The 13,285-nt window shown below is 56.0% G+C and overlaps 3 protein-coding genes across 4 annotated transcripts in view; 2 read left to right on the top strand and 1 right to left on the bottom strand.

Moving 5' to 3' along the window:
• Window positions 1-1,198: 1,198 nt before the first annotated feature.
• On the bottom strand, window positions 1,199-7,832 carry ABHD8 (abhydrolase domain containing 8). Its single transcript, XM_024767659.1, has 5 exons — window positions 7,638-7,832; window positions 5,700-6,447; window positions 3,744-3,914; window positions 3,393-3,609; window positions 1,199-1,899 (listed from the first exon to the last, which is right to left on the bottom strand). Exons 2-5 carry the CDS (start codon window positions 6,437-6,439, stop codon window positions 1,729-1,731), a joined length of 1,299 nt encoding a protein of 432 aa, XP_024623427.1. The 5' UTR covers window positions 6,440-6,447; window positions 7,638-7,832; the 3' UTR covers window positions 1,199-1,728.
• A 1,744-nt stretch (window positions 7,833-9,576) lies between these two features.
• MRPL34 (mitochondrial ribosomal protein L34) lies at window positions 9,577-10,631 on the top strand. Its single transcript, XM_024767433.1, has 2 exons — window positions 9,577-9,746; window positions 9,968-10,631. Exons 1-2 carry the CDS (start codon window positions 9,673-9,675, stop codon window positions 10,179-10,181), a joined length of 288 nt encoding a protein of 95 aa, XP_024623201.1. The 5' UTR covers window positions 9,577-9,672; the 3' UTR covers window positions 10,182-10,631.
• A 1,151-nt stretch (window positions 10,632-11,782) lies between these two features.
• The window catches only part of DDA1 (DET1 and DDB1 associated 1), a 9,843-nt gene continuing 8,340 nt past the window's right edge, over window positions 11,783-13,285 (top strand). For both annotated transcript variants that reach the window (XR_003006217.1, XM_024767357.1), the window contains exon 1: window positions 11,783-11,914. Coding sequence is in view for 1 of the 2 variants with exons in the window: in XM_024767357.1 (XP_024623125.1) it covers window positions 11,912-11,914 (3 nt within the window). In the remaining variant the exon portion in view is untranslated. The remainder of the gene's footprint in view (window positions 11,915-13,285) is intronic.

The following is a 13,285-nucleotide window of genomic DNA, read 5'->3' on the forward strand; positions in this document are numbered from 1 at the left end:
CCCATGCTCCACAACAAGAGAAGCCACTGCAGTGAGGAACCTGCACACCGCAACGAAGAGCAGCCCCCGCTCGCCGCAACTAGAGAAAGCTCACGTGCGGCAACGAAGACCCAACGCAGCCAAAAATAAATAAATAAATAAATAAATTTATTTTTTAAAAAAAAACGAACAGCATGCCATCTCTCAAGAATACACAAACAGAAAGAATCCAGAGACATCCCTCCACCCCGCCACAAAAAGAGGCCCAGAAGAGGAGGGATTTGTCTAAAACACAGGGTATCCCAACCTTGGCCCTACTGACTTTTGAGACCAAGTTACTCCTTGCAGTGGGGGCCGGGGGCCGTCCTGTGTACTGTAGGGTGTCAGGCAGCATTCCTGTACTCCACCCACAAGATTCCAGGTGCACCTCCCCCTCCAGTTGTGATAATCAAACATATCTCCAGAATTTGTCAACCAACAGCAGTGCCCCTGTAAGAACCCCTTTAAATTAAAGGTGGGTTCACAAACCAGTGGGGAAAGGACCAAAGGTGCAGCAACTGAGGGGACAAATCTCCCACTGGCCACACAAACCACGGGTAAACCTAGATATACATACATTAGAATAAAATATAGAGGACCAAGAGCACAGCCATGGAGCAGGGAAATCCAGAGAAATCTGGATTCAAAAAAAAAAAGACTCGAAATAAAAATCATCGTGACAAAAGCCACTCAAAACCAAGTTATAAGATAAAATGGGACAGTAAGAGGTACTAACTTGCTGTGTGGTGTGGAGTGAAGGGGATTCAATGAACCTATGGGTGTCAGGCACTCAGCACAGGGCTTTGCATACAGCTGACACAATTATGGCTACTGGAATCAGATGCAACCGTCCTCGGATCCTCACCTCAACTTCAGCATCGACCTCAGTTGGTTCTCCTCCTCCCCTCCAGGGACGGGCAGCTCACCCCCTATCCACCTTCTGCTCCGGAAATACTGCCCAAGTAGCCCCTGCATTTTGAGGAGGGAGGGGAACTCGGGAAACAAGCCTGAACGGCCGACATCCTCAAGTCTCTGTGGGCCAGCCCTGAGGGGGAGGCACTCGATTCAGTTCAGTCTGCACCCCTGAGGGGGGGGCACTCGACTCAGTTCTGTCTGCACTTGGGGAAACTGAGGCTCAGGGCGGCCCCGCGCTTCGGTCACCCAACACAGGCCTGGAGGCTCAGATTGTCACTTTTTATTGAGTTACAAGTTGAGATGTGCGGGTTCGGTGGTGCCAGCCCCTCCCAAACCCTCCCTCCTTGGGCCACAATAGCTCCCAGCGCCGAGGAATGGGGGGTGGTAAGGGGTCTCGGGCATTGGGGCGGGGTCTCGAAGGTCCCTGCGGGGCTCGTGGGTCCCAGGATCAAGCACGGCGAACACGGAAGACAGAGAGCGGGGTGGTGGCCTGCCTCGGCCCTGGCGTTTCGGGGTAGGGGGCTTCTGTACAAGGTCATCCTCCGCGGGGGTCCCGGCTATGGCCCCGAAAAACCGATGGGTCCCGCAGGACTAGCAGAGAGCGGTGTGTCCACCTGGCTCCCACGAACGCCACGTCCTGCCCAGCCGGCCTGGGGGGCGTCTCTCTGACCTGACCCCGCCCACTGGAGCGAACGGCCCGCCCAGGTGGTCCGCGCGGGCGGCAGACCCAACTCCGGCTCCGGGCCCCTCCTCAGGCTCCTCGGCTCACTAAGCGCTACCCTGCCAGCTCAGCGGCTACTTCTTTTCCTCTGGGGGCGTGGGCAGGGGCTCGGGCAGGGCCTTGGGCGAGGGCTCGGGCTCCCAGAGCAGGAATTCGTGGAGCAGCGTGTTGACCGTTTCCGGACACTCCAGCATCACCATGTGGCTGCCTTCATCGATGAGCTTCAGGAAGGCCAGGAGCAGGATCTGCGGAGGACGCGGGCTCAGAGCAGGCAGAGACAGGCCGACGGAGCTCGGGGCCAGGCTGCCCTGGGACTCCCCCCGCCCCCCCTTCTATGCATGGCCTCCAACATCAGGAAGTCCTTCTTGCAATCTACCCTATATTCCTCCACTTCCACCCAAGGGGGATCTGGAAGATGGCCTGTCACCCTGCTGGAGCCCAACTGGATATTCATTCATTCCCCGTTTATTAAGTGCCTACAATATGTCCAGAGCAGGATTTCTCAACCCGTGCACTAACGCCATTTGGGGTGGGATCATTCTCTGGGATGGGGACTGTTCCATGCACTGTAGGATGTTGAGCAGCATCCCTGGCTTCGATCCACTAGATGCCAGTGATAGCATCCCACTCCCCCGCCACAGTACGACAATTTAAAATCTCTCCGGGGACTTCCCTGGTGGCGCAGTGGTTACGAATCTGCGTGCCAATGCAGGGGATACAGGCTCGAGCCCTGATCCGGGAAGATCCCACATGCCATAGAGCAACTAAGCCAGTGCGCCCCAACTACTGAGCCTGTGCTCTAGAGCCCGCGAGCCGCAACTACTGAGCTTGCGGTGTAGAGCCCTGGAGCCACAACTACTGAAGCCCACCTGCCTAGAGCCTATGCTCCGCAACGAGAAGCCACCACAATGAGAAGCCTGCGCACCGCAACGAAGACCCAACGCAGCCAAAAATAAAAAACATAAAAAAAAAAAAAAAAATCTCTCCAGACATTGCCAAATGTCTCTTGGGGGCAAAGTCACCTCGGTGAGAAATCACTGACAGATGGAGAGTCTCTCATGCTAAGGTAGGGTTTCTCAACCTCCACATGACAGACACTTGGCGCTGGATCATTTTCTGCGGTGGGGATGTCCTGCTCATTGTAGGTTACTGGGCAACATCCTTGGCCTCCACCCACCAGATGCCAGAGCACCTCCCTCCCCTACAGTTATGACAACCAGAAAAGCCTGCAGACATTTCCAAGTGTCCCCTGTGGGGCAGAATCATCCCTGGTTAGGAACCACTGGCCCAGAGCTATTCTTAGCCCTAAGGATCTCAAGACCCTTTCTGGGGAATCTGATCTAAAGAAACCAGCTCGCCCTTGAAGAATTATGTAGCCCATCACAAATCCCAACTGTGAAGAGTGCCTTTTTTTTTTTTTTTTTTTTTTTTTTTTTTGGCCATGCTGCCTGGCATGTGGGATCCTAGTTCCCTCACCATGGATCAAACCCGTGCCCCCTGCAGTGGAAGCACGGAGTCCTAACCACTGGACCGCCAGGGTAGCCCCACGAAGACTGCCTTTTAATGTGCAGTGGGGACAGCACATAAACCTACCACCTGTTCAAGGCAGCCCCACTTTCTGGATTCCACCTTTGACTCTCCATCTAAGCTCTGACGTCCCTGGGGCTGGAACACAAGGCAGAGTCCCCCTGGACTGTGCAAGGGGGATCTGAAGGGTGTGGTGGCCGAAGTGCCATACCTCAGCCATGCGCTGGTCTTCCTCCACCGGCACAAACTTGTCGTGCATGCCATGGACGAGCAGGACGGGCACGGTGAGCTCGGCATGGTAGACCTCGTCGCCCTCGGGCCAGTACTGGCCACTCATCATGGCCCGAAGCACAAAGGAAGACACATTGAACGCATTGCCCTCCTTCAGCAGCTGCTTCTCTTTGGCCCCTTGGCGGGCGAAGCCAGCCCTGGGGGTGGGGAGGCACTGTTGGAGCCCTCATGACAGCTCAGCCACCAGGGGTGCCCCCATGCCAGCCCCAGCCATATAGCTTCCCCTCCCATCCACCCTGGGGAGATGCCAGGGCAGGGCCAGGTCACTCACTTGAGGAAGCTCCAAGCCAGACAGGGTGACAGGCAGTGCAGGACGCACGTGGGCATGTTGAAGATGGAGCAGAAGCTGGGCTCCAGTGCCGTAGGGCCCCCGCCGTTGATCATGATCATCTTGTGCACCAGATCCGGGTACTCATGAGCCAGGAACGTGCAGAAGGAGACACTGCCCCATGGATGGATGGTGGGGAGGGTTGAAGGGCAGTGGTCAGCAGGATACAAGCAGTGAAGGGGTTAATGCCCTCCCCTCACCCAGAGGCATATACTTGAAGGCCAAGGTTCTTCCCCTGGGGTCCATGGGCACCAAATGGGGGTGAGGGATGGGTGGGGCATCTCGAATGCCCTGAAATTGAGAGACTCGTGTGTGTGTGTGTGTGTGTGTGTGTGTGTGTGTGTGTGTGTGTGTTGAGGGTGGATTTTTTTTCTTTTGGAGAAAGGATCCAAATACATAACTTTTATCAGATCCTCAAAGTCATCATAACCCCCAAAGGAGTAAGAATTACTTATTGCCAAGTGTTAGGAAAGCTATTTGATTAAACCAACCCTTTGCCTTCTCAGAGAACGTCCCTGTTTCCAGCGTATCCCTTCCCTTTAAGGATCTTCTCTCATTGGCCCCTGGGTCTGGCACATCTGCCTGCCTTATGCAAGGTGGAAGGGTGCAGGTACCTCTCCTCATTCCCCCTAAAGCAGAGTTTGTTTTGCAAACTATGGCCTGTGGGCTAGCTGCTTGTTTTTGTAAACTTAAGTTTACAATCTTGTAAATGTGTAAAATATTTTATAAATAAAGATTTATTAGAATAAAACCATGCCCATTTGTTTACAATTATGTCTGCTTTCTTTCTACAACAGTAGCCATGTGAAGTTTCAACAGAGATCAACCATTATGGCCTGCAAACCTAAAATATTTACTATTTGGCTCTTTAAGAAAAAGTTTGCCAACGCTTGCTGAAAAGAGGGACAGGATACAAGCAGGAGTCAGGTGGGCTTGACTGTCCCGGTGACTCACTGTGTGCCCTTGGGCAAATTGCTTAACCTCTCTGAGCTACCATCTCCACATTTGTGACACAGTAACTGTGCTGACCTCACAGCATTGTTATGGGGTCACAGGAATTTCCACAGGTGGGTGCTCATTTAATTGGAGGAATCATTTAGCATAAGCATCCACTTTGAGGTATGTTTTCATATAAGCAAATAGGAGCTATGCTATTTCCCAGTCTGGCTTCCTTTCTTTTGGAAACTTATGTAATATTTCCTTTTCTTGTCTAGTTGCATGGGCTACAACTGCTAAAACAGTGGTTCTCAACCTGGCTGGCTGATCAGATCCTGCCTTTCCTCCTGGGTAAAGGACAGAATGGTACCACTTGGCAGTGATCAGGCACCCAGGTCCAGAGCCTTCCATGGCGTGGGCTCTCATCTAAATGCTAGGTGGTATTATCTGTCACCCCTTTAAGGAAGAATGAATTATAGCAACCTGTGCCCTTGTAAACAAAAATTATGGGATTCCAATTAGTCTTTCCTTGGAGCCCTTGGGGTCTCCAGAGCAACCAATTTTTGAACTTAGTTGAAGACAGTGGTTCTCAGCTAGGGGTGATTCTGCCTACCAGAGGAACTCTGGCACTATCTGAAGGCATTTTTGATTGTCATGATCATCACTAGACCATTGTGCTAGTGGCGTCTAATCGGTAGAGGTCAGAGACGCTGCTAAACATCCCACAATGCACAAGAAAGCCCCTCACAGAAAAGAATTACCTGACTCAAAATGTCAATAGTTCAGGGATTGAGATACTGCTTTAAAACAATGTGAAACAATAGCATTGGTGGCAGGAATCCCTGTTTTGTTGCAGATGTTAGCAGGATTTTTCAAGAAGGGAAATCAGTATTTTGTGAGTAGGTGTCCAGTTCCTGCCAGTCTCCACCCTTCACCCTCATCCCCACCCCAGTGTTGGCTCACCCGTAAGAATGCCCAATGAGCACGTTTCGCTTCTTGGCATAGCGCTTGAAGATGGCACGCATGTCCTCTGCCAGTGCATAGAAGGTGTAGGCGGCGGCCACCTGGGGCGCTGAGCTGGCCCCGTGGCCGGCCAGGTCGGGCGCCACCACCTCGTAGCCCAGGCGCACAAAGAAGTCCAGCTGTTCCTTCCAGATGGCCAGGGAACCGCCGACACCGTGGATGAAAAAGAGCACCACATCGGCCTGGGCGCCCTTGCAGCTGGTGATGCGCTTCTCACAGTCAATGTGGATGGTCCGCTTGGGGCGTCGGGCTCGCCGCCGTCGTCCGCCACTGCCACTCCCAGCACTGCCTGGGCCCGAGCGGGTATCGCTGCCCGCTGGGTCAGCCAGCTCTACCTCGAGGGCGGCTGGTGGCTCCCCAGAGCCGTTCTGCCCGTGCAGGAGGTCAGCTCGTGGTGCCCGGCCCAGGTTCTCCACCAGTAACCGCCCATTGCGGTACACGGTGATTCTGCGCTGGCAGTGGACCAAGCCAGATTGGTCCCCCTGGGCGGCGTCTGACAGTGGTGGAGGTGGGGTGGGGAGCGGAGCGGGTCCAGCATGCTTCACCCGCAGCACGCGGCCAGGCTTGACCTCCACAAAGGTGTAGCCATCACTGGACTCCACACTCTCCAGGGGCCCCACAGCATTGGGTGGCGCGCCCAGCAGGCAGCAAAAGATCCCATCGGTCACCCCGGTCAACATGGTGTGTCCTGTGAGTGGGGTCGTGACAGCCAGGTCAGAGGCCATCTAAACAGGGAGCCTTCCACTCCCATAGCACCCATTCCCCACACCTGGGTCAGGTGAGTTGCACTGCGAGGCCCCATCTAGGCTCCAGTTTGGGGGTGGCCAGAACCAGCCACGCACTGAGATGTTTTGTCTGGTCAGTGCCTGTGTGGTGTTCGGCCACCCTTCTGGGCCAGCCTAGTCTATCCTAGAGAGAAGGTCGTGGCTGACACCAAGAGGCATTCATTGGGGGTGGCTTCCCGGAGGAGGGGACGTTGTGGCAAATGTGGCCCATCCTTGAGGACCCTCCAGCTCAGGTTTATAGCAGTAATGCCTTCCTAAACCCACTCATTCATTCGTCCATTCATTCATTCATGCACTGTTTCCTTAATTCACTTTCACTAAACCAGCATACCCTGAGGGCTCCAAAGGCATCTAAAAATGTGCAGATCCCAAAGAGCCCCCATCCCAGGCCTCTAAACCTGGCTTCTGAAAGGTGACACCCTGGGAGAGGGGTTTCAGGACTGAGCTCCAGAAGCCCTTGCCCAACTCCCCAAGACCATGAGTGCAATGGGTCTGTTTCACAGACCTACAAGCTGAGGCTCAGACACTCTGGGAAGAAGGTGCTCTGTCCCCACTGCTCAGTACCTTGGGTTCTGGGGAATCTGGCACACAGCCCCCAGTGGTGGAGATGAGGATGGAGAAGGTAAAGCCCTGGCTGGGGGCCTCCAGGCCTCCATCCCGCTCCGTGGGCCACGGCCCTCACTCCGTGTCCATGGCAACTGCAGGCAGTTACATAACTCGAGGGGGATACCCATTGTTTAGGCCCTGGTGATGGGACCAACCCCTCCCCATCCCCATCCTGGGCTCCGCGGGGATAATGAACGCCGAACACCCGTCCTGCAGTGGCCCGTACTTGCTGAGGAAGGGGGAGCAGGCCGCGCCCCCCACCTCCGGCGGGGTTCCAACCCGGGATTGCCAAAGGGGGCGCAGATGCGCCACGCCAGACCCCCTCCACAGAGCCAGGCCCCCGCCTCCTGGGTGCCCGTCAACCCTGCGGCGGGGTCGAGGCCACTGGGGCTCCGTGGCTTCCTAAGGGCTTTGTGGACACCCCCCATCCAAAGTGAAAGACCCAGGGGCCTCAGTGTCCCCTTCCCACGGCCCGGTCCCTGCTCACCTCATCGAGGGCCCTGGGGCCCGGGGCAGGGCAAAGGGGTCCCGGGCGGAGAAGCCGGCGTCCGCCTGCGGGCGCCGTTTACATGGTGGCGCGGGGTCGGGCCGGGCGCGTTTACGCGGGCGGGCGCGGGCCCAAGGCGGTCAGTGCGGGGATATCCCGCTACCGCCTAGCGAGACGGCCCTTTAAGTGTCTTCCCCGGGGGGGGCGGGACCGTGCACCGACTGACTGGAGCCTTGGCCAATAGCAGCTGCATAATGACCTGGCCTAGTTAGACTGCCAATCAGAGGCAGCAACTCCGGGATAAGGGCGGGCTCTCGGGGCAACGACCCCGCCTCCCTCAAGGTTTACGGAGGTGGAGGGAGGGATTGGGCCTGGTTAACCGCCAAGAAGGGGTCGCATCCTGAGGTCTTCCGGGCCCCTCCTTGCTGCAAAGAGGATCTCCTCGGCTAGCCTCTGCCTCCGAACTGCCCTGTCCCCTCCAAACGGAGCCCCCATGCCCCTCTCTCTGTGCTGACCTTTCCATTCTACAGTCTCCCAGATCTTTGCAATTTCAGGCGGGGAAACTGAGGCTCATAAATGGCACAAGGTCACAAGGCAAGCTGGGGGGCAGAGATGGGACTTGGAACCACGGCTGTGTGATTCCAAGTTCTGCAAATTGTTATTCGTTAAACCATTAAACAGATATCTTGGAGCTATGGGTAATTAAGGAATTGGAGTTTCACAAATAGGCCAATTTAACTGGTGACCCTGGTCCCAGCCGGAGCCAGAAAGCCCACAGTTCAAATCCAGCCTCTACCCTTTGCTGATATGTGACCTTGGGCAAGTCCTTTCCCTGAGACTCCATTTATTTCTCTATGGAATTAATTCCCTCATGAGTTTGCTCAGCAGGGGAAGTGCTCCATACATTATTGGCATTATTATTGTACTGTTGTAGTATTGTAGTGGTTTGCTAAATGATGGTGCAGGAAGGATGGGCTTCAGAGGACAAGGGGTTAATCATCCCTTCCCCACTCCTATCCCCTGGAATTTGCTGGCAGAGCTGGGTTAGGTCCAGCCACCCACTCTTGCCCACTCAGGTGCTCCTGGGAGACTACAGTTTATTAATGCAGAAAAAACTCCCCTCCCCCTCCCCAGGCTGGGAGATACTGGGGTGCCTGCAGGGACTCAGCTGCAAGCCTGGCCCTTGAGGGCGCCCTGGGCTTCAGGGAGAGTCTGGGGAGAGCTGTGTGGGGGCAGTGTTGGGCCAGAGGGAGGGATAGGACTGGGGGAAAGGAGAGTACTGAGGAGGATTTTAAAGAGATGACTAGGGGAGCACCAGGCAGAGGAGGTTGTAGCTGAAATTTAGGGTGTGTGTGTATGGCGAGAGCGGGCTTCAAATGCCTGCCAGATATTTTCCCTGGGGCAATGGGGAGCCGTAGAGGGTGTGTAAGAAGGGAAAGGGCTCAGATATGAGTATTAGAAAAATAGGGCCTGAACGGGGGCACCGCCAAGGGCAAGCCTGCAACCGTTGAGTTCTGCAGATTGAGAAACTGAATGACCACCCCAAGGACATCCAGCCAACACCAACTCAGACTTCTGGGCTCCCCGCCAAGGGGCGGAGACTTGGCTGGGGCTAAGGGAAAGCTGCCAGCCGTGTGCCGTCTGCCTGGCTCCCGCTGGGGGTGGGAAATTCAACCAGCCGTTTCCTGAGGCTGCCACCAGCTGCGCCACCGTCACCCCAGGGTACCCTCTGTAGAGCTACAGGAGAAGGAACTACAACTCCCAGCAGACCCAGGGACATAATGTCTTGTACGCACGCGCATGCGGAGGAGGCGCCGTTCGCCTGTCACCTGCTGGTCTACAAGAAGAACTACACTCTCCTGTGGGCCCTGACGCTCACGCCTAAGATGCGGTGCGCCTACGTAGAACTACAACTCCCGCGGCAATGAGGGCTCCGCCTAGAAGAAACTACATTTCCCAGAAGTCCTCGTCCCCGCAGCTGCGGAACCTATGGGCTTTGAAATAGCTGCCACCGGACGGCGTGCCGGCGGCGGACATGGCTTTCTCGACCAGATCGGTGGGGCCCCTGTTGGGGCCAGTCAGTAGGTCAGCGGCGCTTTTGGGTGGCAGGTGAGTCCTCAGGGGGACCCCTTCCCAAATCTGGGAGTAAGGGCGGCGTCGGGGACTGGCCCCAGCTGTTTACCAACCACATGACCTTCCAATGCCTTGAGAACTCCTCGAGCGCCTTTATGCTGCCAGGCTCCCTCTGGCATTGATCGGGAAGCCCAAGCTCGGAGAGGTTGGGCGCCACGCAGAAGTCACACAGCGCCCCCTCTAACCTTCCCCGGCAGGTGGCTCCAGCCCCGGGCCTGGCTGGGGCTCCCCGACGCCTGGGGACTCCCCGCCGTGCAGCAGACCCGGGGCAAGGCGCGCGGGAACGAGTATCAGCCGAGCAACATCAAGCGCAAGAACAAGCATGGTTGGATCCGGCGCTTGAGCAAGCCAAGCGGCGTCCAGGTCATTCTTCGCCGCATGCACAAGGGTCGAAAATCGTTGAGCCACTGAGCAGCGCGACTCTGCCGGCTGGACGCCCCCCCGCCATTAAAGCATTTTTCCTCGCTGACGACTGGGACTCGGACGGACATGAATTCTCAGATTTCGGGGTTGGCCCAGGGGAAGAATTGTGGGATTGGACTGGAAGAGGGAGTGGGAAGTCAGACCTTGCCAAATGCCTTTTTACGCTTTTGAATTAGGAAGAATTTCGAACATGTGCATCAGTCCACAGAATGGTACAGTGAACGCCCTTGTAACCCAGTACACAGCTCTACCCACAACCTATCCTGCCCTCTCCTGAGGTGCAAATCTCGGGCAGCAGGTTATTTCTTCTGTAAATATTTCAGAACTCACTTCTCTAAGATAATGGCCCTTTAATACATATTCAGAAAGCTTTTCAAAGCTAAAAAAAAAGGTCAACCATTCATGTCATTAAAAATCTAATAAATGTTCAAATTTTCACTTGTCTTATAAAATGTCAATTCTCACAGTTCTAGGAAGGCTTGTGGAGAGGTGGGAGGGGTTTGAATCCTCCACCTGCCCCTTGGGGATGGGCTCTGTGACCTTGAGCAAGATCTCAGCCCTCTGAGGTTCATTTGGTTCCAATAAAATGGGACGTCCCTGGCAGTACAGTGGTTATGACTCCAGGTTTCCACTGCAGGGGGCGCGGGTTCCATCCCTGGTTGGGGAATTAGGATCCTGCATGCTGCGCGGCCAAAAAAATAAAGAGGATCCGTCCTTAAAATGAGATGCTTATTTCTCCTTTGCTGTGATGTTGGTGTAATAATACTTAGTAGCTTCCACTTAGTAACTTACTGAGTACTTCCTTAATAAGTTCTTGTTCTCTCCAGGCTGTCAGGCTGATGGTGGTCGTGGTGGGGGGGCGGTGGCCTGATTCGTACCCAGGCAGTTTGGACACAGTGGACTCAGGGCTGGGAGGATGATTGTGAGGACTGTGGAGCCCAGAGGAGGCACTGGACTTTGCCTTGGGAAGAACGCAGTCGAGGAAGGCTTCTTAGAGAAGGTGGCAGGGTCTGGGAGAGCCCAAAGGGAGGAGGGATTGGACGGGTCAGGATAAAAGGTGGACGAAGGAGGCCGGAGGGGCCCAGAATTTGGGACCGAGGAGGCGGGACTGTATCCTTGGGATACTGGGGAGCCAAGGGAAGTGCTTCAAAGATGCTCTGTCAGCTTAAAGATATCAAGCGGCTAGTGTGGGAGCAGTTTAGATAAGCCAAAACCTAAGGTTGGGACCCCAGGGAGGAGGCTGGGAGTGTAACGGTGGGTCCCTATCCTTCCGGGGGCTGCTGTAAGAACCTCATGAACCACCATATGAAAAAGCGTAGCAAATGCTAGAGAGACCGGTGGGACCTCCGGGTGTTGCAGACTACAAATCCCAAGGGGCTTTGGGGGCGCGGCCTCCGCCCACTTCCGGATTTCGCTGCTCTTCGCTTGCAAGTCCCGGGCGGGGTTTTGCTCTCTCAACTGAACTTGACAACGAAGGGAGGCGGCGTGGCGACCAATGGCCGCGTGACTTTGCCGGATCTGGCCAATGGGAGTGCGCAAAGACCGCATAACTTGGAGGCAGGGCCAGAGGGTGGACCAACGACTGAAGGGCGGCCGCACCAGCAGTGTGGGCTGTGCCGTGGCTAGAAGTTACTGTGCGGCGGCTGCTAAGGAGGCGGCTGTGGTGGCGGTGGCGGCGGCTGAGGCGGTGGCTGAGGCGGCGACGGAGGAAACAGAAGATGGTGAGGGTGGCCGCCAGGGCCGTACTCCCCCTCCGCTCGACAAAATGGCGCCGCGGGCCCACCCACCTCCAGTAACCCCCGAGGCCCCTCACCGCCCTGGCCGGCCCCCTGGGGCCCGGCCCCGCCCCTCTCTCTGACCTGTCACCTTCGACCCCCCCGGACCCTGCTGTAAGCTTCTTGCTGACCCCGTCCTGGCTCCATCTCCGACCCCTGACCCTATCTAGGTTTCCAGGCCCTGACAACTCATTCATTTCCGGGTCGCGGCTCCCCCGGAAATCGCCTGGGGGTGTGGGGATGGGGTCCCCCGAGACCCCCAACTGAGGCCTCGTCCTCCGGGCGCCAGGCCTGGGCCTTTCCTGATCGGGAAGGTTTGGGAGGCCGACCTGAGCGTCGGGGCGGGGAGGGGGCTTGACATCGTGACATGCGGGGCTTTATCGCCAAAGGAAGTGCGACATCGCGAACTGCCTTGGTCCCCCAGAGCCCTGACCCCACCTCCAACATTCCGGTCCCGACCAGCTCTAAGAGGGGGCGACTTCATCTCTCCAGTTATCAGGCCCTATCCCTGTTAAATGAGGGTAGCAGTAGTCCAGACTTAATAGGGTTGTGATAATTTGGGGAACTGACGTCTTAAAGGGCTTGGGACAGTGAACGCTCAACAGATGAGCTGGGTGACTCGGGGATGGTGACATTCCCTCCCAGCTGTCTCCTCATCTTGAAGTGGGGATAATGCCAACTTTTTGGGAGGTTAAAATCCCCATTGGGCCGCTCACTCATCCTGGGATTTGGGTCTGGTGGTTCTTTGGGGTTTGGGCTCTCCACCTGTGAAGTGGGACACAGCCTCACAGTTGGGCTGAAGCCCCCTTCATTCCCTCCACTCTTTGGCATCCCCAGGGCTGACAGAGGTGATGGAAGCTTTTGTCAGGGCAAGTCAAACCCCATTGTTCCTGGACTCAGGGTCCCAGCCCACAGGCCATAGTCCTTGGGATGTGGTGGGGAATAGGTAAAAGACTTCTTGTCAGGAAGGATATGGGAAAGTGGTAAGTGGGTTCCTAGCACGTGGGTCCCCAAGCCTGGGTGTTGTCCTTGACTCCTCGCTGCGACCTCATTGCCCACTCCCAGTTCCTAAGAGGGTTCTGTTGGCTCTGCCTCCAAAACGAATTCTGAATCTGTCCACAGCTCCCCACCTGGTCCCGGCACTGCCACCTCCTGCCTGAACACCTGCTCCAGCCTCCTCCCTGGTCTTGCCTCCATCCTGCCCCACTGGCAGTCTGTAATTCACCCAGAACCAGAGGGAGCTTTTAAAGGTGTCAATCAGATAATACCACTATCTAGCTTACAAAACAGTGGGGGGGGGGGGCTTCCTGTTGGAAT

The sequence above is a fragment of the Neophocaena asiaeorientalis genome, unplaced genomic scaffold (assembly GCF_003031525.2).
Source record: "Neophocaena asiaeorientalis asiaeorientalis breed wild unplaced genomic scaffold, Neophocaena_asiaeorientalis_V1.1 scaffold87, whole genome shotgun sequence".
Lineage (NCBI taxonomy): Eukaryota > Metazoa > Chordata > Mammalia > Artiodactyla > Phocoenidae > Neophocaena > Neophocaena asiaeorientalis.

What these genes read in the sequence shown, in the direction of transcription:
- ABHD8 (XM_024767659.1), bottom strand. Translation starts at nt 6,439, where the DNA reads ATGTTGACCGGGGTGACCGATGGGATCTTTTGCTGCCTGCTGGGCGCG. An exon ending in CTCATTGGGCATTCTTACGG is followed by an intron (nt 3,915 to 5,699) that starts GTGAGCCAACAC and finishes TCCATGGGGCAG; the next exon opens with TGTCTCCTTCTGCACGTTCC. An exon ending in CTGGCTTGGAGCTTCCTCAA is followed by an intron (nt 3,610 to 3,743) that starts GTGAGTGACCTG and finishes CCCCACCCCCAG; the next exon opens with GGCTGGCTTCGCCCGCCAAG.
- MRPL34 (XM_024767433.1), top strand. Translation starts at nt 9,673, where the DNA reads ATGGCTTTCTCGACCAGATCGGTGGGGCCCCTGTTGGGGCCAGTCAGT. An exon ending in GCGGCGCTTTTGGGTGGCAG is followed by an intron (nt 9,747 to 9,967) that starts GTGAGTCCTCAG and finishes CTTCCCCGGCAG; the next exon opens with GTGGCTCCAGCCCCGGGCCT.